This window comes from Eubalaena glacialis, chromosome 2 (assembly GCF_028564815.1).
Source record: "Eubalaena glacialis isolate mEubGla1 chromosome 2, mEubGla1.1.hap2.+ XY, whole genome shotgun sequence".
NCBI classification, from domain to species: Eukaryota; Metazoa; Chordata; class Mammalia; order Artiodactyla; family Balaenidae; genus Eubalaena; species Eubalaena glacialis.
Genome location: NC_083717.1, coordinates 190,539,201 through 190,563,251, shown reverse-complemented (window position 1 = coordinate 190,563,251; position 24,051 = coordinate 190,539,201). Strand labels below are relative to the sequence as shown.

The 24,051-nt window shown below is 41.1% G+C and overlaps 1 protein-coding gene across 1 annotated transcript in view; it reads right to left on the bottom strand.

Moving 5' to 3' along the window:
* Window positions 1-22,603, bottom strand: part of EVL (Enah/Vasp-like) — a 157,529-nt gene extending 134,926 nt beyond the window's left edge. Inside the window, exon 1 of the mRNA XM_061181246.1 lies at window positions 22,530-22,603. Within this exon, the coding sequence (XP_061037229.1) occupies window positions 22,530-22,534 (5 nt within the window). The 5' untranslated portion in view covers window positions 22,535-22,603. The remainder of the gene's footprint in view (window positions 1-22,529) is intronic.
* Window positions 22,604-24,051: the final 1,448 nt, after the last annotated feature.

Here is a 24,051-nt window from a genome sequence, read left to right as displayed (position 1 = left end):
AAACAGAGTTCAGATCTTCTTACCAAGCTGCACTTTTACATTTAATCACATTTTCACAAACTATAAAACAATTAAATTACTGCCCAGAGAAAGCTGACTTCAAAAGAGAGAGTACTGGAAGAAACTAACTTTTAGTCTTAAGACAGTTTTCTGAGCTTTGCTGATATCCTAGTACATGCTAGATGGTATTTTCTTTTTTTTTTACAGTTAAAGCATTTATTCAATCGTTGTTCTTATGAAATTTTCACCAATTAGGCACTCAGTAGTTATCACTTACTTTCCCAGGCAAATAAGCAACCTTGGTGGAAGGGAGAAGGGGTAAGACGCAGGGCCCCCCACCGTATTTTCCCAATTCTTCACAATGCCCTCAGATCTCTGCCACCCAGCATCAACAATCAAGATGAGAGGCACCATGGGAAGTACACTGTTTCCAAAATGCTTGGTGAGTGAAGCCATCAGGAACAGAGGTAAAAAAGAATAAAACAGAAATGAGAGATTTATTATATGCTGTAGCAAGTTAAAAATGAATGAGTAGATAGTCAAGTGACTTTTAACAAAGGTGCTATGACAACTCAATGGGGAAAGGATAGTCTTTCCAACAAATGGTGCCAAAACAATTGAAGATCCATACAAAAAAAATGAACTGAGACCCTTACTTCATACCATATAAAATGGATCATAGACTAAGTATAAAACTATAAACCTCTAGAAGAAAACGTAAGAGAAAATCTCTCTGATCTTGAGTTAGGCAAAGAACAATCCATAGAAGAAAGTATTGGTAAGCTGGACTTCATCAAAATTAAAGACATATGTGCTTTAAGACACTGCTAAGAAAATGAAAGGGCAAGCTACAGACTGGGAGAAATCACATATCTGATAAATGCTTATATCCACACTGAGTAACAAAATCTCAAAACTCAACAATGAGAGAACCATAATATAAACTGAAAATAACCTAAATATCCAACAATGAGGATTGGTTAGATAATCTAGCTACTTCCAGTCAATGAAATACTAGTGAGTTGTTAAAAAGTTTAAACTCATCAAAAAAAAATAACATGAATTGACAGAAGGATAGAAGGATGGGTATATGGATTGAGAAGTGACAAAGCATATATAGTGAAATGGCGGTGGGAGTATAGATATTTACTGGATAATGTGATTTTTCTAAGTCTGAAAATTTTCATAATAAGATGTTGAAAAAGGTTAAGCTCTAGAATACTTCATAACACAAATATGTCATCAAACATGATGTATTGGTAAAAAAAAAAGATTACAAAGCTGTATGCACAGTACAAATCCACAATATACACATTTTTTTTTTTAACGTGCGCCCGGTGGAAAAGGATACACAGCAGAAAGTTAACAGTGACTCTCAATGGATGATGTGATGACAACTACTTTTCCTCTTATTTTTGCTGATCCGTCGTCTTCAAATTTTTCTATAATGATCAAATATTCTTACGATGTAAAAAAAGAAGAGAGGCTTCCCTGGTGGTGCAGTGGTTGGGAGTCTGCCTGCCAATGCAGGGGACACGGGTTCGAGCCCTGGTCCGGGAAGATCCCACATGGCACGGAGCAACTAAGCCTGTGCACCACAGCTACTGAGCCTGCCCTCTAGAGCCTGCGAGCCACAACTACTGAGCCCGTGCTCTACAACTACTGAAGCCCACACAACGCCTAGAGCCCATGCTCCGCAACAAGAGAAGCCACTGCAATGAGAAGCACATGCAACGCAACGGAGAGTAGCCCCTGCTCGCCGCAACTAGAGAAAGCCCACGCGCAGCAACAAAGACCCAACACAGCCCCCCAAAAAACAATAAATTAAATAAATTTATAAAAAAAAAAGAGGTGCCTTAATAGCAGTGAGGCAATAAATAATTTCAGACAAGACTGATTAGCATTTACTTGATCACAAACTCGGTGACAGAAAACACTCCCTCCAAAAAAGCTTTAGAAGTCTTAAGCTTATTCAACATACATTCAATGAATAATTCTTTCAGCCAGCTACTGCCTACTCGCTGAACTTTGTGCCGGATGCTGAAACTTATAACAATTAGGGCTGCACAACTTGAAATGTACATATCAGAAAGAGAGCTGATAAAGCCCTGAATTCTGCACCAGTCACACCATACCCACATCTTAACTGGAGTCAACAATTTCTAAGAACCACTGACAAACTAGAGCCTGTTCTACAAAGCTCAAGTGAGCAATGTGTTTAATCTGGGGCAGTGTCGAGGAAATGACTGCCATAGTCTAATAACCTGGGTGCTGTTTTGGATGAGGCAGTACTTGGATCAACTAGTAGACATTTTAGAGAAGCAAGCACCAGCTGAATAGAAGAAGAAGAAGGAAGAGATACCCAGGGCTGGGTTAGTAACGTAACAACCCAGGGAACACCTTACCACCAAAAGTATAAAAGCAGAAGCTGGGTAAATGCCTATCATAGATAATGGCTATGATTACATTCAAGAAGTATTTACTGAGTGCTTATGATGCAATAATGGAAGTTCCGTACTCTGTGCTGTCCAGCATGGTAGCCACGTGTGGCTGCTGACCACTTGAGATTGGCATTATAATCAGGAGGACTATCATATGAAAGAACATGTGAGGGTAGGCTCCTTATAACATGGAGAACAGAGGAAATTCATCTGAAGAGGGAGAGAGAGGCCAGTTCATGCCATACGTTATAAACTAAGCTAAGGAGTCATAACTTTATCCAGAAAGACACAGAAATATCCTGAAGAAACTTAGGAAGAGAACATTAACTCAGATTTGAGTATTGACAATTTAACAAAATACAGAGGAGACAGTCTAAGAGGTAGAGAACAAACGTGGAATATAATTACGGGATTTTAATAATGATGAAGACCTATGTATGTCAGCATCACAGCTCTGAAGAAAAGGGGACAAAAGAGAGTTTAAGGAAGAAGACATGATAATGATAATGAGGCATCCACGTAGATCTGACTCCATCAAGCCTCTAGGTTTCTAGTTTGGACCACAGTGCGCAGCTCACTGAGAATGAGGATTTTGGAAGAAGAAAAGTCTGGGAAGGAGAGCAGTGTGTTATTTTTTTTTTTTTAACAGATTTATTTAGAAAGAGATTTTTTAGTCCATAATAACCACCCATTTAAAGTACACAATTCAATGATTTTTTAGTATATTCACAAGGTGGCATGACAATCACTGCAATCTAATTTTAGAATGTTTTCATCATCCCCCAAAGAAACCTTATACCCCTCAGCAGCCCCTCCCCATTCTCACTCCTTAACCTCAGCACCTACTAATCTACTTCCCATCTCTATGGATTTGCCTTTTCTTGACATTTCATATAAATGGAATCAAACAATATGTGGTCTTTTGTGATTGGCTTCTTTCTCTTAGCATAATGTTTTCAAGGCTCATCCATGGTGTATCAGTATGGGTAGTACCTCATTCCTTTTTATTGCTGAATAATATCCCACTGTATGAAGAGCCCACATTTTATTTATCCATTTATCAGCACACAGACATTTGGGTTGTTTTCACTGTTTGGCTACTATAAATAATGCTCCTATGAACATTCACGTGTAAGTTTGGTATGGACGTATGTTTAATTTCTCTCAGGTATATGCCTCAGAGGGGAAATGCTGAGACATATGGAAACCCTGTTTAATGTTTTGAAGAACTACCAAACTGTTTTCCAAAGCAACTGCACCCTTTTACATTCTCCCCAGCCAATGTCTGAGGGTTCCAACATGAGATTTAGCCACACAGCCACTTACCCAACATGTGCAGAGCGTCCACATCCTCACCAACACTTGTTGTTATCTGTCCTTTTTATTCCAGTGAGTGTGAAGTGGTATCTCACTGTGGTTTGGTTTGTACTTCCTCATGTCTAACGATGCTGAGCACCTTTTCATGTGCTTATTGGCCATTTGTACATCTTCTTTGGAGAAGCGTCCATTTAAATCATTCGCCCATTTTTAAAGTCAGCTGTCTTTTTATTATTGAGTTGTAGGAGTTCTTTGTATATTTTAGATATAAGCCTCTTATCAGATATATAACGCACAGATACTTTCTCCCATTCTGTGAATTGTCTTCTCACTTTCTTGATAGTATGGTTTGCAGCACACATGTTTTTACTTTAGATGAAATCCAATTTATTTATTTTTTTTCTTTTATTGATATCATTTGTGTTTTGGTGTTATGTCTAAAAAATCACTGCCTAACCCAAGGCCATGAAGATTTACTCACATTTTCTCCTATAAGAGACTAAAGTTTTAGCTTCCACATTTAAGTTCCTTATCTATTTCGAGTTCTTTTGTATATGGAGGTAGGGAGGTTCAACTTCATTCTTCTGTATGTTGATATTCAGTTGTCCCAGCATTTGCTGAAAAGGCTATTTTTCCCATTGAATTGTCTCGGCATCTTTGTCAAAAATCAATTGCTCATAAAATAGTGGTAGTGAGTCTAGTTTTAGACACGCTGAACTTGAGGTACCTGGGCTCTGTCTTCTTGGGAATAAGCTACAGGTGTGGATAACCACGTCTTCTACTCACAGCCCAGGAATCAGTGAACTCGATGAAATTCAGTGGATGATTATCCATCTGTGTGATTCACAGTCGCTGCCTCATCACCCACAGATGTGGACACTCTGAGGCACATCACTCTTGGCTCTCGTGAAGGGACCAGTTGGTTCTCTTTCTAGCGCTGCTCTTCTATTTGGGACTCTTCTCTGATTCAGTGTATTGCTTACACTTCTATTTTGCACGGTGACACAAATCGAGGAGAGCACTTTCCTTCTTCCTAGGAAAGGAAGTCCCTAAAGCTGATCAGTTAGAAATCTCAGCTGGTAGAAGAACGTAGCGTCAATGGGTACATTTGATTTTCATCTGTTTATAGGCACCGAGGCTCCAAAGTGTGGTGTTTCTATTTTGTATAAAGGGCTTCAAACGTGTGCCAGGCCCAACAGCTTTCTGTGTTCAGGCCAATGTTAGAGAATTTAAATTTTTAAATTGCTAATGACTTCAGTGGGTCAGAGCTCAGTGAAAGGAGAGCCCTCTAAAGGGCCACTAATTAGAGATAAATCATGAATAACTTGAAGAACCAGAGACATTAAACTAAATGAATGAGAGACTTTCTGAAGACGATTGTTTTCAAGCAACTGAAAAGCCAACTGGATGAAAGAATAAACCAGTAAAAAGAAGTGTAAAAGAACGAAAACAGAAGATAAAAGATCCTAGCCTAGCCCACTGCAAATGCAAAAAAATAAATTTAAAAAATTGTGTTGTCCATACCTCTTTTCTGGCTCTTTCATCTCAGATGCCCCATGCTCCCCTTCTTGGCTACATACTACTACCCAAAGCCCAACTTTCACTTGCCCTATCCCTAGTACCACTGTCTTGCATATGGTAGGTACTCAATATCTATCTTTCAAGTAAAAATTTAAGCAGATATGACACGTGAAAATAGATAAATAAGCAGTAGTCATGTATTTATAATACAGAGAAGTCTATACTTTTTTAAAAAAAATTCACATTTATTATAGTAAATTTAAAATTCTAAAGTATTTTTAAAGTATTCACATTTAGGGAATTCACTGGAGGTCCAGTGGTCAGAACTTGGTGCTTTCAGTGCTGGGGCCCGGGTTCAATCCCTGGTCGGGGAACTAAGATCCCACAAGCCATGTGGCTCAGCCAAAAAAAAAAAAAAAAAAAAGTATTCACATTTACTGAAATTATGTTTACACTAAGTATTTAACACCACCTTTATTGTGTAAAATAACTTCCACATGTGTTTACATTGCCTAAACCAATCACCATGTACACGTCTCTCAAAGATAAAAATAATAAGGTCAACATATTGACTTCCAGGGGCTCTTCTAGTTCTAAGATCTAAAAGCCTGTGATCATCATTCCAATTTCTCTTCTGTCCCTACCTCAAAGCTACATAGCAGGGGATTAAGCAAAGATGATTAGAACCATGCAAATATGCCCGAGGACAACTGGCAGTCACACTTGTTCACACTTGCCCTCCACTGAAATACTATAAACACTCTTGTCTGGAGTCTGAGTCAGCCTCTAAGCTGAGATGGCCATGGTGAACAAGAAAAGGTAAAACACAATTTATTTCCTTAAATATGCTAATCATAGTTCTTTTAAAATCCAAGTCGATCATTTTATTATGTCTGTCCTTACTGTCTACGTTTTCCCTTGGTTTTTGGTTAAGTCTTATCTTCTCATATATCTGATAATTTTTGATTGAGTGCCAGTCACTGTATATGAAAACCGTATAGGGCTTCCCTGGTGGCACAGTGGTTAAGAATCCACCTGCCAATGCAGGGGTCACGGGTCCAATCCCTGGCCTGGGAAGATCCCACAACCGCGGAGCAATGAAGCCCATGCGCCACAACTACTGAGCCTGCGCTCTAGAGCCCGTGCTCTGCAACAAGAGAAGCAACGACAGTAAGAAGCCCGCGCACCACAACGAAAAGGAGCCCCCGCTTGCCTCAACTAGAGAAAGCCCATGCGCAGCAACGAAGACACAACACAGCCAAAGATAAAAACAAATAAATTTATTATTAAAAAAAAAACTGTATAGATAATTCGCGGCTCCTCTAGGAGGATTTGCTTTTGTTTCTAATGCGCTGGTAGGTCAGGGGTAAAAACCACTCTGGGTCACCTTAATCTAGTTAGATATTGAGATGATTCAAAGCAGTACTCCAGTTCCTGAGAAGGCCAGTCTATGCCTAGTTCACCACTGCCCCTAAGCAGAGCCCTTATGAAAACTGCGGCGTTTACTAGGGCTCCTCCTCCTTGGCAAGGGTGCAAATACCAATTTTTTTTTTTTAATCTCCCCTGTCCCATGAATCTCCCTAAAGCTCTAACCACTTTCTCAGTTGACAATTTCAGCAATGACAATTGCGTCAAGGGAAGAAATGGTGCCCAATGTCGGGCTTACCTGACAACCCTCTACCAAATCTTGGCTCTGCAAATCCTTTCTGCCTTGTAGCTCTCCTATGCCTTCAAACTGATTTTTCCCCCCCTTTGGTGTCTATTTGTTTTTTTTTTTTAACATCTTTATTGGAGTATAATTGCTTTACAATGGTGTGTTAGTTTCTGCTTTATAACAAAGCGAATCAGTTATAGATGTACATATGTTCCCATATCTCTTCCCTCTTGTGTCTCCCTCCTTCCCACCCTCCCTATCCCACCCCTCTAGGTGGTCACAAAGCACCGAGCTGATCTCCCTGGGCTATGTGGCTGCTTCCCACTAGCTATCTGCTTTATGTTTGGTAGTGTATATATGTCCATGCCACTCTCTCACTTTGTCACAGCTTACTCTTCCCCCTCCCCATATCCTCAAGTCCATTCTCTGGTAGGTCTGTGTCTTTATTCCCATCTTGCCCCTAGGTTCTTCATGACCACTTTTTTTTTTTTAGATTCCATATATATGTGTTAGCATACAGTATTTGTTTTTCTCTTTCTGACTTACTTCACTCTGTATGACAGACTCTAGGTCCATCCACCTCACTACAAATCACTCAATTTCATTTCTTTTTATGGCTGAGTAATATTCCATTGTATATATGTGCCACATCTTCTTTATCCATTCATCTGTCGATGGACACTGAGGTTGCTTCCATGTCCTGGCTATTGTAAATAGAGCTGCAATGAACATTCTGGTACATGACACTTTTTGAATTATGGTTTTCTCAGGGTATATGACAAGCAGTGGGATTGCTGGGTTGTACGGTATTTCTACTTTTAGTTTTTTAAGGAACCTCCATACTGTTCTCGATAGTGGAGGTATCAATTTACATTCCCACCAACAGTGCAAGAGGGTTCCCTTTTCTCCACACCCTCTCCAGCATTTATGGTTTGTACATTTTTTGATGATGGCCATTCTGACCGGTGTGAGATGATACCTCATTGTAGTTCTGATTTGCATTTCTCTAATGATTAATGATGTTGACCATTCTTTCATGTGTTTGTTGTCAATCTGTATATCTTCTTTGGTGAAATGTCTATTTAGGTCTTCTGCCCATTTTTGGACTGGGTTGTTTTTTTGATATTGAGCTGCATGAGCTGCTTGTAAATTTTGCAGATTAATCCTTTGTCAGTTGCTTCATTTGCAAATATTTTCTCCCATTCGGAGGGCTGTCTTTTCGTCTTGTTTATGGTTTCCTTTGCTGTGCAAAAGCTTTTAAGTTTCATTAGGTCCCATTTGTTTATTTTTGTTTTTATTTCCATTTCTCTAGGAGGTGGGTCAAAAAGGATCTTGCTGTGATTTATGTCATAGAGTGTTCTGCCTATGTTTTCCTCTAAGAGTTTGATACTGTCTGGCCTTACATTTAGGTCTTTAATCCATTTTGAGTTTATTTTTGTGTATGGTGTCAGGGAGTGTTCTAATTTCATACTTTTACATGTACCTGTCCAGTTCCCCCAGCACCACTTATTGAAGAGGCTGTCTTTTCTCCACTGTATATGCTTGCCTCCTTTATCAAAGATAAGGTGACCATATGTGTATGGGTTTATCTCTGGGCTTTCTATCCTGTTCCATTGATCTATATTTCTGTTTTTGTCCCAGTACCATACTATCTTGATTACTGTAGCTTTGTAGTATAGTCTGAAGTCAGGGCGCCTGATTCCTCCAGCTCCGTTTTTCTTTCTCAAGATTGCTTTGGCTATTCAGGGTCTTCTGTGTTTCCTTACAAATTGTGAAATTTTTTGTTCTAGTTCTGTGAAAAATGTCAGTGGTAGTTTGATAGGGATTGCATTGAATCTGTAGATTGCTTTGGGTAGTAATTTTCACAATGTTGATTCTTCCAATCCAAGAACATGGTATATCTCTCCATCTATTTGTATCATCTTTGATTTCTTTCATCAGTGTCTTATAATTTTCTGCATACAGGTCTTTTGTCTCCTTAGGTAGGTTTATTCCTAGGTATTTTATTCTTTTTGTTGCAATGGTAAATGGGAGTGTTTTCTTAATTTCACCTTCAGATTTTTCATCATTAGTGTATAGGAATGCTAGAGATTTCTGTGCATTAATTTTGTATCCTGCTACTTTACCAAATTCATTGATTAGCTCTAGTAGTTTTCTGGTAGCATCTTTAGGATTCTCTGTGTATAGTACCATGTCATCTGCAAACAGTGACAGCTTTACTTCTTCTTTTCCGATTTGGATTCCTTTTATTTCTTTTTCGTCTCTGATTGCTGTGGCTAAAACTTCCAAAACTATGTTGAATAATAGTGGTGAGGGTGGGCAACCTTGTCTTGTTCCTGATCTTAGTGGAAATGGTTTCAGTTTTTCACCATTGAGGACGAGGTTGGCTGTGGGTTTGTCATATATGGCCTTTATTATGTTGAGGAAAGTTCCCTCTGTGCCTACTTTCTGGAGGGTTTTTATCATAAATGGGTGTTGAATTTTGTCGAAAGCTTTCTCCGCATCTATTGAGATGATCATATGGTTTTTCTCCTTCCATTTGTTAATATGGTGTATCTCATTGATTGACTTGCGTATACTGAAGAATCCTTGCATTCCTGGGATAAACCCCACTTGATCATGGTGGATGATCCTTCTAATGTGCTGTTGGATTCTGTTTGCTAGTATTTTGTTGAGGATTTTTGCATCTATGTTCATCAGTGATATTGGTCTGTAGTTTTCTTTCTTTGTGACATCTTTGTCTGGTTTTGGTATCAGGGTGATGGTGGCCTCGTAGAATGAGCTTGGGAGTATTCCTCCCTCTGCTACATTTTGGAAGAGTTTGAGAAGGATAGGTGTTAGCTCTTCTCTAAATGTTTGATAGAATTCGCCTGTGAAGCCATCTGGTCCTGGGCTTTCGTCTGTTGGAAGATTTTTAATCACAGTTTCAATTTCAGTGCTTGTGACTGGTCTGTTCATATTTTCTATTTCTTCCTGGTTCAGTCTCGGAAGGTTGTGCATTTCTAAGAATTTGTCCATTTCTTACAGGTTGTCCATTTTATTGGCATATAGTTGCTTGTAGTAATCTCTCATGATCCTTTGTATTTCTGCAGTGTCAGTTGTTACTTCTCCTTTTTCATTTCTAATTCTATTGATTGGAGTCTTCTCCCTTTTTTTCTTGATGACTCTGGCTAATGGTTTATCAATTTTGTTTATCTTCTCAAAGAACCAGCTTTTAGTTTTATTGATCTTTGCTATTGTTTCCTTCATTTCTTTTTCATTTATTTCTGATCTGATCTTTATGATTTCTTTCCTTCTGCTAACTTTGGGGTTTTTTTGTTCTTCTTTCTCTAATTGCTTTAGGTGTAAGGTTAGGTTGTTTATTTGAGATGTTTCTTGTTTCTTAAGGTAGGATTGTATTGCTATAAACTTCGCTCTTAGAACTGCTTTTGCTGCATCCCATAGGTTTTGGGTCGTCGTGTTTTCATTGTCATTTGTTTCTAGGTACTTTTTGATTTCCTCTTTGATTTCTTCAGTGATCTCTTGGTTATTAAGTAGTGTATTGTTTAGCCTCCATGTGTTTGTATTTTTTATAGATTTTTTCCTGTAATTGATATCTAGTCTCATAGCGTTGTGGTTGGAAAAGATACTTGATACGATTTCAATTTTCTTAAATTTACCAAGGCTTGATTTGTGACCCAAGATATGGTCTATCCTGGAGAATGTTCCATGAGCACTTGAGAAGAATGTGTATTCTGTTGTTTTTGGATGGAATGTCCTATAATATCAATTAAGTCCATCTTGTTTAATGTATCATTTAAAGCTTGTGTTTCCTTATTTTCATTTTGGATGATCTGTCCATTGGTGAAAGTGGGGTGTTAAAGTCCCCTACTATGATTGTGTTACTGTCGATTTCCTCTTTTATGGCTGTTAGTATCTGCCTTATGTATTGGGGTGCTCCTATGTTGGGTGTATAAACATTTACAATTGTTATATCTTCTTCTTGGATTAATCCCTTGATCATTATGTACTGTCCTTCTTTGTCTCTTGTAATAGTCTTTATTTTAAAGTCTATTTTGTCTGATATGAGAATTGTTACTCCAGCTTTCTTTTGATTTCCATTTGCATGGAATATCTTTTTCCATCTCCTCACTTTCAGTCTGTATGTGTCCCTAGGTCTGATGTGGGTCTCTTGTAGACAGCATATATACTGGTCTTGTTTTTGTATCCATTCAGCCAGTCTATGTCTTTTCGTTGTGATGTTATTTTTTAACTTTTCACCTTTTCTTGCTCTTAATAGGACTAAAACACTGCCAGAAGTAGAACCCCCCAATACAATACAACTTAACGTGTTTAAAACTGAACCAAACGGCAACTTTCTAACATAAATCACTCATAATTTAATTCAAGTCTTCTCTAGTTGGTCTCTACAACTTCTGCAGTTCTGAAATTTGAGTTTTTCCCAGGGGACTAACCAAATTAGGGAATGAAGCAATGTGGAGTGTGAGAAAATAGAGATTAGGCATTACTGTTGACTGATAGAAAACCATAAAGCCCGAATTCAAACAAAGCATTAATCAAAAGTAATGTCATCATGCACTGTAATCTAAAATCTAACACGCCTTATGGCTGGAGGCATGGAGCTCCCTTCAAAAAATGAGAGAGCTGAAAACTCCTAGGCACAGAGCCTGACACACCACGGATACACAAGGAATGGCAATCCCTGGTGCCCCTGCTCCTCCTCTCCTGTCTCCCCCTGATCCCTACCTAGAGGTGGGCTGACACTGAATGCAGGCTGAAATTTCAGTATAGTCCAGCTGTCTCACTACAAAGTCTCAGGCTCATTCCCAAGTTTTTGCTGCACTGAATAGGAGGAACTAGGGTTGACGTCATAAAAATGAACCCACAAATCAAGAGAGCAAATGTTCTTGCCTACTTCTGCCTATAACTAAAGAGGAAACCATGGGTGAAGAAGAGTGAAAAATAAGACCAGAACTGTGAGACAAGAAATCTGAGCTTCATGCCCCTAATACCTCACTGCCTGTGAGGCCTAGGCAAGTGGCCTCTGGAGTCTGTGTCCATTTTCTCATCTGAGAAATAGGGGGCTCATGCATTAGTCAACAAACATGTATTGAGCACTTACTACGTTCCAAATAAACCAGCCCCAGTCTTGAAACTCAAGCCTAGGCCAGCAGTTCTTAACTGTGGCTGCACACTTAAATAACCTAGAGATTTCAAATGAAACAACAACAAAACCCCTCATCCCAGATTAATGGACGCCCTAAGGTAGGGCCCGGGCATCAGGCGGAGGGTGGGGAAGAGGGCCTTTTCAACTGTTTCTGATGCCCAGTGAGGGTTAAAAACCACTGGACTTAGAGAATTTCTAAGTTTCTGAATCTAACTTTCTATGGTTTGACAAATGAGTATTTTTTACAGGTCAAAACCCTCCAAAATAAACCAGTTTCATTAATACTTTGGAGGGAGAGTGACCAAGGGGGTGCCTCGACTGTGCTGACAATCCTAGCCCGAGGGGTCACATTGCCTGTAAGTGTCCTCCAGCCTCACAGATGCCTCCTTGGATTCATATTCAAAAGCCACACATGTCATGTTATAAGTGAGAATTCTCCCCGAGGGGCAGACAGATGCCTGACTCATGCCATTCTGGATTTGTTCCCTTGGATTAAAGCACTGTTTGCTCATTCATGATTTTTGTCATATCTGTTTAACATGAGTGCTATTAATCTTTTTCTTTAAAATCAACTCACTGGAGCAGTAAGAGAGTATTAGCCCTACTAAATATTAAAACACATTGTAGAATCTCTTTAATCAAAAGTGAGGTATTGACACATGAATAAATGCAGACCAATGGAACATAATAGAAAATCCAGAAATAGGTCAAATTAATTAAATATGACAAAGGACAGAATCTCAAAACACTGGGAGAAAATGGAATTTTAAAATAATTAATTAATTAATTTGGTTGTGCTGGGTCTTAGTTGCAGCAGGGGGCTCCTTAGTTGTGGCTCATGGGCTCCTTAGTTGTGGCTCGCTGGCTCCTTAGTTGCGGCACATGGGCGCCTTAGTTGCGGCATGTGCGAACTCTTAGTTGCACCATGCATGTGGGATCTAGTTCCCTGACTAGGGATCGAACCTGGATGCCCTGCATTGGGAGTGTGGAGTCTTACCCACTGCACCACCAGGGAAGTCCCAGAAAATGAGATTTTTAATAAGGGGTATTGGGATAACTGAAAAACCAGGTGGAAAAAGGCTAAAATCGGATCCAGCTCTCACACCATATATTTAATTCCAAATGGATCAAAGATTTAAATGTTTGAAAAAGAAAAAAGAAAAGAAACTGTACAAGTACTAGAAAAAACATAGGTGAATTCAACCTGGTATCACAGAAAACTTTCGAGCTATGACTGAAAATCAAGAAGCAGTGAGTAAAAAAAAATTTTTTTTAAAAAGAAGTAATCCCCACAAAATCACGTGCATTAAGCACCTAGTCTGCATCATTTCAGCTCCTCCTGCCTTACCTGTTTCTTATCCTAGCCACCCCTGAGGCAACCAGTTTTGCCCGGGCTCTGACCTGTGTCCAGTCCCTGCTGCGGCCCCAGGGGGCTGCCACGTGAGCCCTCTCAGTACCCACTGAGAACATCACCATGTACAGGGGCAATTAATTGCCCCGTGGAGCAATCCTTTGCCAAATGGAGACAGTAGCTAATGGCTATAGGCTTCTCCCTTCGGCCCCCACAAATATCAATCCTGTGCTCTCCTCCAAACACACAGGAGCCTTCATCTCGGGTACAGTTTTCTGGGGAACCCAGTTAAAATACCACTAATTTGGTGCACTGATTTTCTTCTAATACACAAAAATAAATACTTAATTATAAAAATTTAAAAAGCGCTCATCAGAAGGAACGTAACTCCCTACTCCTTAAGTGTGAGCTATGAACAGTGACTGTCCTGAAAAGAAGACAGCATGAAAAGGGCAATAAAAGAGTAACTTTACAATGATGAAACCTGACAAACACTGCTTCAGCCAGGTGATCAAGGTCAACATCCACAGTGATAAATCACGCTGCAGTATGTACCCTCTGTAACACGGAATGGAATGTCACTTTATCTCTGTGATCTTCCTGCCTGAAACTTAACAACCCCAGGCTAACCATGAGAAAAACATGAAATAAATTCCAACAGAAGGGCATCCTACAATATACCTAAACAAGTACTCCTCAAAATAGTCAAGATCTTCAAAAATTAAAGACAGTCTGAAAAACTAACCACAGCAGAGGGATCTAAGGAGATTTAACAACTAAATGTAATGTGGTATCCTGGATCAGAGCTTGGAACAGAAAAAGGACGTTAGGTAAAAACAAGAAAACTTGAATATACTATGGACTTCAGCTAATAACACTGTATCAATATTAGTTTACTAAGTATAACAAATGTACCACGTAAGATATTAATAACAGGGGAAACTATATATGTGGAGAGTGTATGGGAACTCTCTGTACTATCTGCTCAATTTTTCCATAACTCTAAAATTGTTTTAAAATATAAAGTCTATTAATAAAAACAGGAAAAAAAAAGATTTATGAAAAGCATTCCTCCATCCCTGGCAATGGGGCCTGGGATCTGCATTTTGGAAGGACATACACACAGGGATTCCTATGCACATTAAAGTTCGAGAAGCATCAGGGACATCAGGAGTTACAGTGCACAATGTCCTTACAAAGAAAATTCAGGAAAAAAAAATCCATCCACACATCAATAAACAAATCCTGTCTCCTGGTAGTGGTACGGAAACACCAGATGAAAGCACTGTCACCCAGTAATTCATTAACTCATTAAGCACATAATGAAAGAGTTTTCATCTTGGATGCCAGCTTCACTCACTTGGGAGCTGCCTTGAATGTGGTACTTGGAAGGACCCATGACAAGGCAGAATGAATGTCATGATTTACTACCTATTTTATGTACAAGTGGCAGCATCAATATTCACTAAGCATCTACCAACTGCCAGGCACAGTGCTAGGCTCTAGGGACCCAAAAGAGATGGAAACAAGCATAATCCTTTATGAAGTATAGGAGGAAAAAGATAAGTAATTATAAATATAAAAAGTAACAGAGGGACTTTCCTGGCGGTCCAGTGGTTAAGACTCCGTGCTTCCAATGCAGGGGGCATGGGTTCGATCCCTGGTCAGGCAGCTAGGATCCCACATGCCACGCAGCGCAGCCAAAAATAAAATAAAATAAAATAAAATAACAGAAGAGGAAATATGGAATGCCACAGAGGCAAATAATCGGGAAGGGCCATCAGCCAGGGTCGGAGTCAAGGACTGCCTCCCTGAGGAAGTGACATTTAAGCTAAGATTTGAAGGCTAAGAACTTAGCAAGGTGAAGAGGAAAAGGAAGTAGTTGAACTCTGGTCAACTCATGAATTAGTCCATCAGACCTTTCCTTACTTAAGGATCCTCTGGAGGAGAATGAAGAAGACAAGATCAGAGCAATAGACACAGCTCCACAGAGAGAGCCCAGGGTGGAGGGCAGCACCCAGAGAGTGTTTAAGGTGCTGGAAGCTTTACAGAGGGGCCCAGGGCAGATACATGACAAGGGGGAAGGACTGGAGAAGGTGAGTAAGAGGCTTCCAAAACCAAGCCCTTGTACGGGATGTTGCCCACTTCCCCTAAGACACTCAGAAAACGTGTCACATTGGCTCCCACTGCCCTTTCTGCCACCACCTCCGTGACTTTCACAGCTAACTGCTCAACTGCAGTAACTGTTTCTTAACCTAAATTTCCTGGTACAACGATCTCCTCTACCCCAAAATAACATGCCTCCTGTTGTGTGTTTATTTCAGTAGTTCTAGTTTGCCTCTTTTACAGAGAATGGCCCTGAATCATTTTTAGAAGTTGAAGCATCAATAGCAACTGTGGTTTCTAAACCAAAAAATTATCACATATGGTAGAGAACTTATATAGCAATCTGACAAAAGGGCAGAATATCTGAAATCAGAATTGTCCCAGATCTTTCCGGGTTCATCTCCTTCACAGACATAACAAATTGAGGTGGGGGAAGTAAACAGCTAACCTTTACTGAACACCGTAAGCCGAGAACTTTCTACGTATTCTCATTTGATCCTCACAAAACCCTGAGAAAGAAGTAGGGTTATCCTCATTTATATTTGAGAAAAGTGTCAGTTCATAAAGGTTAAGTAATTTGCTCAAAGTCAGTCAGCTGGTGAGGAGTGGCTCTGGGGCAGAATCCAGGTCTATTAGACTCTAAAACCCAGGCTGTTCAGAATACAAGGGACAAATGTGGCCTAACTCAATATTATAAAAAGAAAAAGGTCATTCACATTCCTACGTTAAGTCCAAACCCAGAAGCAGAAGATGCCTTTCCCACAGCCTTAAAGACAAAGACAGACAATCCATCTTCAAACACAGTAGCTACAGAGGACTTGAGAACAGGGCTCCCCCCACTGGCAAGCGGATGCAACCACGCCATTTACTTCTGATTCCTTTCCTAGTCCTTTGCTTTTTGGGAGGGGAACCTCCAATTTAAGACCAGGAATAAAGTTCCTTTCATTAACTTTATCTTTCTCTCTTCTTTGCTTAAAATTTATCAACAGCCTTTGGTTCCAGTAATAATACTATTTTGCTAACTTATCTTAAGGAAATAATCAGAGATGTACCCTAAGATTTATGTACAGACATTATCATCGTATTATTTACAATGATGAAATCCTAAAAACAAAGCTAACTGTCCCAAACTTGGGGTACTGGTAAATAAATTATGGTATATCATCTGATAGACTATTATGCAGCTATTTTAAATGTTTTCAAAGAACATTTAATGAAGGGGAAATGCATATATGTTGAATGTAAAATGCCCAATACGAATACACAGTGTAGTATCAATTTTGTGAAAATGTTACACTTACATGTGAAAAAGATAAAGAGACTATACCCCATGTTTAATGGGTTATCCCTAAACAGCAGGATCAATGCTGATTTTTATTGTCTTCTTTATACTTTTTATGTTTTCAAATTCTCCACATTCAATATATACTACATTTAAACCAGAAAAATAAAAACTGCCACTAGAAGTCATTTCTATGAGGTCTTCTCCTTTCAGGCTAAGAAAGAGAAAAAGCTGTTTGCTGAGGGGACCACTGTCCTTTCCACCCCACCCTGACATCAGCTGGAGGTGCTCTTCTCTAAGTTATCATCACACTATTAAGGCACTTATGACATTCACTCAACTCGGAGTCACCAAGCTTATAGTCTACCGCAAGGTTCAAACCTGGGTAGTATACAGGTTACCTTTAAAGGGAAAAAAAATCATGTGAAACAATGCCGATTTATTTTCATGTAGCTTATTTATGTGCAATTACAAAACTAAGTTTAAATTTCTTATGTTTATGTAACTAGATACAAACAAAACTACCAAACCAGCAAAATTCAAAAGGACATTACTTTAATAAAAAGATGTTGTTGCTCATATTAAAAATCATCACCCGCAAGGTAAATATAGTAACGGCACTGGTCTAAAAACAGAACAACAGAAGAGAGCCGAATGTACACACACAAAAGCACCACAACCCCACAGCTGGTCTCCCGAACACAACTTCCAAAGATACCTGGAGGAATGCTCCCCTGCCCCTACCCTGCAGCAATAAGCTCTGAGATGTACTTGTGTTAGCTAGTGCTGGCTAACTGTGGGATGTGAAGACTGTGTCTGGGCTTGGGTATCTCATGCTGTACCCCGTAACTGCACTGCATTCTGCGGAACTCCAAATTGATAAAGTGCCCTTGGCCCAGATGAGGTAGTTCCCTGGCACATAACCAGACCTGTGAGATGGAAGGCTGGCCATGCCTTACACACACAAGGCTGGCCCTGGCGGGGGCAGGCAAGCTTTCTGAAGATTGGAGGCGATCCTGCTTCAGATGTTACCATGCAGCCCTGGAGAGGATTTTGGGATCTGCATGTTTGTTCTGCCATCCAACTTAGACAACATTCCTGATACCTCTGCCATATATCTACTAATATAATCAAGTATCTGATCAGCAATTTTGAAGAAAAATGTAATTTTGATCTTTACCTCATATTCCAGACAATTTGAAGGATGAACTTTTGTGAAATTTTACATATAAAAGAGAAAACAACTTAATACTTACCGAACTACTAGACAAACGCTAAAACATAAGAAATGATGGAAAAATCACAAAGAAAATGACTTGATAACATAAAAATCTTAAACTTCTATATATCAAATCTTTAAAAGATAAAAGGCAGAGGGGGAAAACGTTCACAGAAAAGAACCTTCCCAACAGATAAATGACTAAAGTATATAAGCAGAAATATACTGTATACTGTGTATGTGGGCATCTTTGTTTTTAAGTAGAAAAAGGATGCAGAAAGGGATTTAGTAAATTTTTGTAGATCTTTTAGGGATAGAGACTATTTGGGGGAGGGGAGGTTTGGCCCCTTCTACTTCCTTACCACCTAATCCAGTGTCAGGCAACGGTAAGGCCTCGAAAAATGATTTCTGAATGAGATATGAGAATACATAACGTCTCTTAGGAAAAGGGAAATAAGAATTCAGGCAATAGTCTAGAAAATTAAGAAAAACTCAGACACAGCCTTAATTATCCAAGTCAGCAAAACAGTGACTTGGATAATTCACCATGTCCACATATCTTAGCAAAACTAAAATATGTGGACATGTGCCTCAAATGTTCAGTTTATTTGTTAGAATGCATCTCTAGCCCTATGTCTTTCTGAGACACTCCTGAAAAGCGTCAGTTTAGAGGCTCCATTTCAGACCATTTTCAAAACGTCGTATCTATGTACTCCCATGAGATTATCTAGCAAGAAAAATGTGTCATTTTCATTAAAAAAATTCAGACTGAACAAAAAAGAAAGTATTTTTCACAGATGAGTCACATTGCTTATAAATATCCAAATCAAATGAATTGACAACAGAGGTAATGATGAACAGACCTCCTCGACTCATTTAGGTCCATTCGCAAAAGCCATGTACCTCAAGAGGTACATGTAAATATACACGTATAGATGTTTAACTACAAACAGTCTGCAACAGAGAACCATGTTAAACTGTTAGCGGCGTTTTAAAAAAAAATCTGTGTAAAGAAAAAGGGTAACTGAATGACTCATTTTGGAAAAAGTATTTAAAAATTTTCATTTCTATATCCATGCCTTGTCATTTGATCCCCCAAAATGGGATCTGAGAATACTATTATGTCACTATTGATCAAAAAATGAAATGTTCTATTCAAGTGAGCCAAGAAAGGGGTAATTTTTATCAAATAAACAATTAAGGAAATCTAGACAGGAGAAAGAAATGAATATTAAAAGAAGAGAGGAAAGCACCTGCTTCCAAAATCCTCTGCTTTACAGTAATGATCTGCCATTTTTTTCAATTAATTACATATTAAGAGGACATAAAGATTTATTCTTAAAGTTATCTTGATTCTAAGCACATTTCACAAACTAAAACGATCTAATATAGTTATAACACAAAAAAATGGGTGTTGTTATTCTCCACAGCTTCTGTAACTGGGTAGCTTGAGTCTCCTCCGAAATTGAATGTTGACTCAAACTGTTCCTATATCAGGGACATATATCAGGGACTTTTACTTCCAGTAAACATGAACTTAGTAAATCAGAACAATCCTCCAGCTGAAAAGAACTAGAAAAGCAGGGAAAAAAACAGAATAAATATCTGCTTGGAGGCCTGGAGGAAGAAGGGCTATCAGAGGCTCAGGGAGGCGAGTTCAGTATTTGGGGCTACTTTTCCCTGGAGATGTCTGCCAACTTTGAAGGGAATCCTAAAAGTTTGGCTTTAGGTTGGAGGGTAAAGGTCCTGGTGAAGAGCTGAACATGAGCACTAAAGGTGAACAGAACAGGCTGGCTCTCACAAGGACTGAAGCTCAGCTTAGAAACAGCCCAATTCCTTGAGACTACACTGAAGTGACCCCAGATTATAAGTGCCCCATTTGTCTGACAAAAGCAAATGTGAATTATCTCTGGAAGAGAAAAACATCTTCTTAGGCCTCAAATTATTTCTACAAACAATTCTGCAAATATTATGTCCAGCACGGAATTAAAAAACAAAAACAACTAGGCACAAAAGGAGGTAAGACAATATGAATGAAAACCAAGAGAAACAGACGTTGGAAATGACTCACAAATACGGCCATAATTGGACAAACATTAAGATAATTATACATACTATATTCAAGGAGATGAAAGAATACTGATAATTTTGGCAGACAGCTGGAAACTATAAAAAGGAAAGCAAATGGAAATTAAAGTATCAAAAAATATATAATAACTGAAATTGAAAAATCAATTGATAGGAAAGATAAGTGAGGAGATAACCAGAATGAAGGACAAAGAGACAAACAGAAAACACAGAAGGAAGGTTAAGAAAACACAGAAGGAAGATACAGTGAAATAGCCTAACATGTATAATGGTAGCCCCAGAAGGAAAGGTGAGGGAGAATGGGACAGAAGCAGTATTTGAAGTCCTAATGGCTCATGACTTCCAAAACTAATGAGAGACATAAAGCCAAAGACTCAAGAAGCCCTAAGTTATGAGGTATAAAAAAAAAAAAAAAAAATCCATACTAAGGACAGCACAGAAAAAACTGCTGAAAACCAAACACAGAGAACATTTTAAAAGCAGCCAGAGAAAAAGACGACTTTCAAAGAACGACAGACAAGTTACTTCTCAACAGAAACAATCCAAGTCAGAGACAATGAGGTATCTTTAAAGTGCTAAAAGAAAGCAACGGTAAACCAGGAATTCTGTAACTACTGAAAAGACCCTTCTAAAATGGAGGAAAATGTTCTAAAATTAGATTGTGGTAAGGGTTTCATAACTCTGTGAAAATACTAAAAACCACCAAACTGCATACCCTAAATGGGTAAATTTTATGGTATGTGAATTATATCTCAATAAATCTGTTTTTTTTTTCAAATGAAGGATAAATAATGACATTTGCCACCAAACACTGTAAGAATTTGTCACCAGCAGACCTGCATGAGGAATTCTAAAGGGTATTCCTCAGATGGAAAGAAATGATCCCAAATGGAAGACTGGAAGATGACAAAGGTGGTGGCACTGCAGAACTATGGGGAAAAGATGACCTTTCTGATAAACAGTACTGAATAAATGGTTCTGCTAAATATAAAATTTGACCGCTTTTTCACAAGTTACACAAAAGTCACAAGTGGACTGTAGATCTTAATTTGAAAGGCAGAACGGTAAGATTTTTAGAAGATGTCATAGGAAACTATCTTCTTGACTTTGGAATAGAACTCCTACAAATTAGGAAGAAAAAGACATGTAACCCCCAAAAGAAAACACTTTCGAACAGGCACTTCATAAAAGAGGATACCAAATAAACATGAAAAGATGTTCAAACTCATCAGTCAGCAAGAAACTGCAATCCGAAACCACAATGGGATACCTCACCAGGATGGCTGCACACTCACCAGGATGGCTTAAATGTAAGTGTTGACAAGTGTTGACAAGGACATGGAGCACGAGAACTCTCATACATTTGCTGGTAGGAGTGTAAATTGGTACAAACACTTTGGAAAGTTGGTGTTATCTCCTGAAGTTGAAGATATGGGTATCTTTTGACCTGTAAGTTCCACTGCTGGGTATATACCCAACAGAAATGAATGTACCAGGAGATGTATAAGAGTATTCAAAACAGCATTATTATTAATAGTCTAAAGCTAGAAACAATTCAAATGTCTACCAATACCAGAAAAATTAAATTGTAGTATTTCATACAGTGGAATACTATAGATTAATAAAAATGAATAACGGTTACGACATAATGGATGAATCTCAGAAGCATGTTGAGTGAAAAAGCCGGACACAAAAGAGTATATATTTCATTAGTATTTCATTTATATAAAGATCACAAAACAGTCGAAATGAAACGACAGACACTATAGTTTTTATGGGATATATGTTTGGAAGGTAAAATCACACAGACAAAAGGCAAGGACGTGATTATCCCCAAAAAGTCAGGATTGGGTTACCTCTGGAGAGAGAATTCCGAGCTCCTGGGTGCTGGCAATGTGTTTTCTCGAACTGGTAACCACCAGTCCCCCTGGCTGGGTGATAAACCAATAAGTGGTACATTGCGGGTCTTGCACTTGACCGGCGTGCAAGAAGAAAGGAGACGGGGACAAGAAAAAGGGAGCAGAAGAGGGCAGGCAGCTCCAGGTGGAAGGAAACGATCACTTAACGTGTAAGCTCTGGGCGCTGGCACAGGGAGGCTTCGACCAAGGGTACAGAGCCCCGGGGAGGGAGGCCGGAGGGGCTCCAGGCCGGGCGCGGCCACACCTGCCGCGGGGTCGGCCTCCCCACGCGGCCCCCAGCCCCCACGTGTGCCTCCCGCGAGCTGCAAAGGCCGGCACCGCCCGCTGCTTCCAGAAGGCCGCCCACCCCGACTCCCCCAGACCCTCTCACGGCCCCCCACGCCCCCACGGTGCTCCCGAAGCCCGCCCAGCGCTCGGGACGCCGCCCGCCCGGCCTCCCCACGCCCAGGCGCCCGCCGACTCACCTCATTGTCGCTGCCGGGGCGGGCGCGCGGGGCCGGGGGCGCGGCGCGGGGCGCGGGGCGTTAGCGGGGCAGCCGGCCCCGGGCGCGGCGGCTCCGCGTCTCGCTGGGCTGCGGGGGGCAGCGAGGGCTCATCTTCTCCGGGCTGGCGTCCGGGCCGCTAGCTGCGGGGACGGGCTGCGGCGGCGGCGCCTGACAGCTGGGCCCCGGCCCCTGCCATCTTGGCGGGCGCGTGCCCGGGCCGCCGTGTGCGCACGCCGCCGGGGGGAGGGGAGTGGAGGGGAGTGGAGGGGAGGGGGCGAGCGTCGCCCGGGTCCCTCCGGCCGGCGGAGCGTGCGCCCGCCCGAGACTCGGGGCGCGGTCCCCGGGCGGGCGCGGGCGGCTGCGAGGCCGCCGACGGAGAGGCGAGAGGGCGCGGGCGGGCGAAGTCAGCCCGCGAGTCGAAACTGAGCGGAGAGCGCGCGCGGCGGCCCAAGCCCGACACAAAAGGCGCGGGGCCCCACCGCCCGCGCCTCCAGGAGAGCCGAGCCGGGGTCTGCGAGGGGCGGGGCGGAACCTCGGGGGGCGGGTCGTGAGGGCCCGGCCGGGCCGCAAGGGGCGGGGCTTCGAAGAAAGGGCGCTCAGTGAGGGGCGGGGAGGAGCGCTGAGAGCGGGGTGGGACTGGCGGATGTCAGAGGGGCGGGGCTTAGAAGAAAGCGCGATCCGTGAGGGGCGGGGCCGAGGAGGAGGGCAGGACCCAAAGTGGGCGGGGCGCTGGCGCGGCACGTGGAGCGCTGTGTCACCCTCCCCGCGCGGGGCGCCTCTCTCAACTACAGAGGCAGCTGAGCGCGCCGGTGTCCGTGCGACTTGGCCGGAGGAGTCCACCTTCCCCGGCCCTGCGGCGTGCCCAGCCTGCTCCGAGGCAGTGAGCAACCCCCTCTCTTTGTAACTAAAGGGCCAAGGCTGGGACGGGGAGTCGTGTCTTTGAGGCAATATCAACAGCTGAAGGATCTCCCAGTCCAAAAAAGCCCCACCTGGCGCCTGCAAACCACAGCTTGTGAAAAATCACATCGACTGCACGAGGTCTTCCAGGTTTTCTCTGGTTGTTAAATCCCCAACCTTCCTAAAGGTTAGCCATCCTCATAGCTGGCTGGAAACCCTAAACCCTCAGTCTCACTTCTAATTAGACACAGTTCGTCATGCTTTCTCAATATCGCCACTAATGCTCCCATTCCCCTCTATCACAGCAACAATGAAATCGTACCTACCTTTTAAAAAATTGCCTCTGAGCAAGAGCACATCAAGTGTTAAGCGGTTTCTGGCATATAGTAGGAGGGCAGCGAAGGGTCGCTATTCTACTCCTGGCCCAGAGTGAGAGGAGTGGTTTTGCCCAAGATACAGGAAGTGGTGGAGTCAGTTCTCAAGCCAAGGTTTTTCTGACTCAAAATCTCAGTGCCCATCCATTCTTTTTTCTTAAAAATAAATTTATTTATTTATTTATTTTCAGCTGCCTTGGGTCTTCATTGCTGCACGCAGGCTTTCTCTA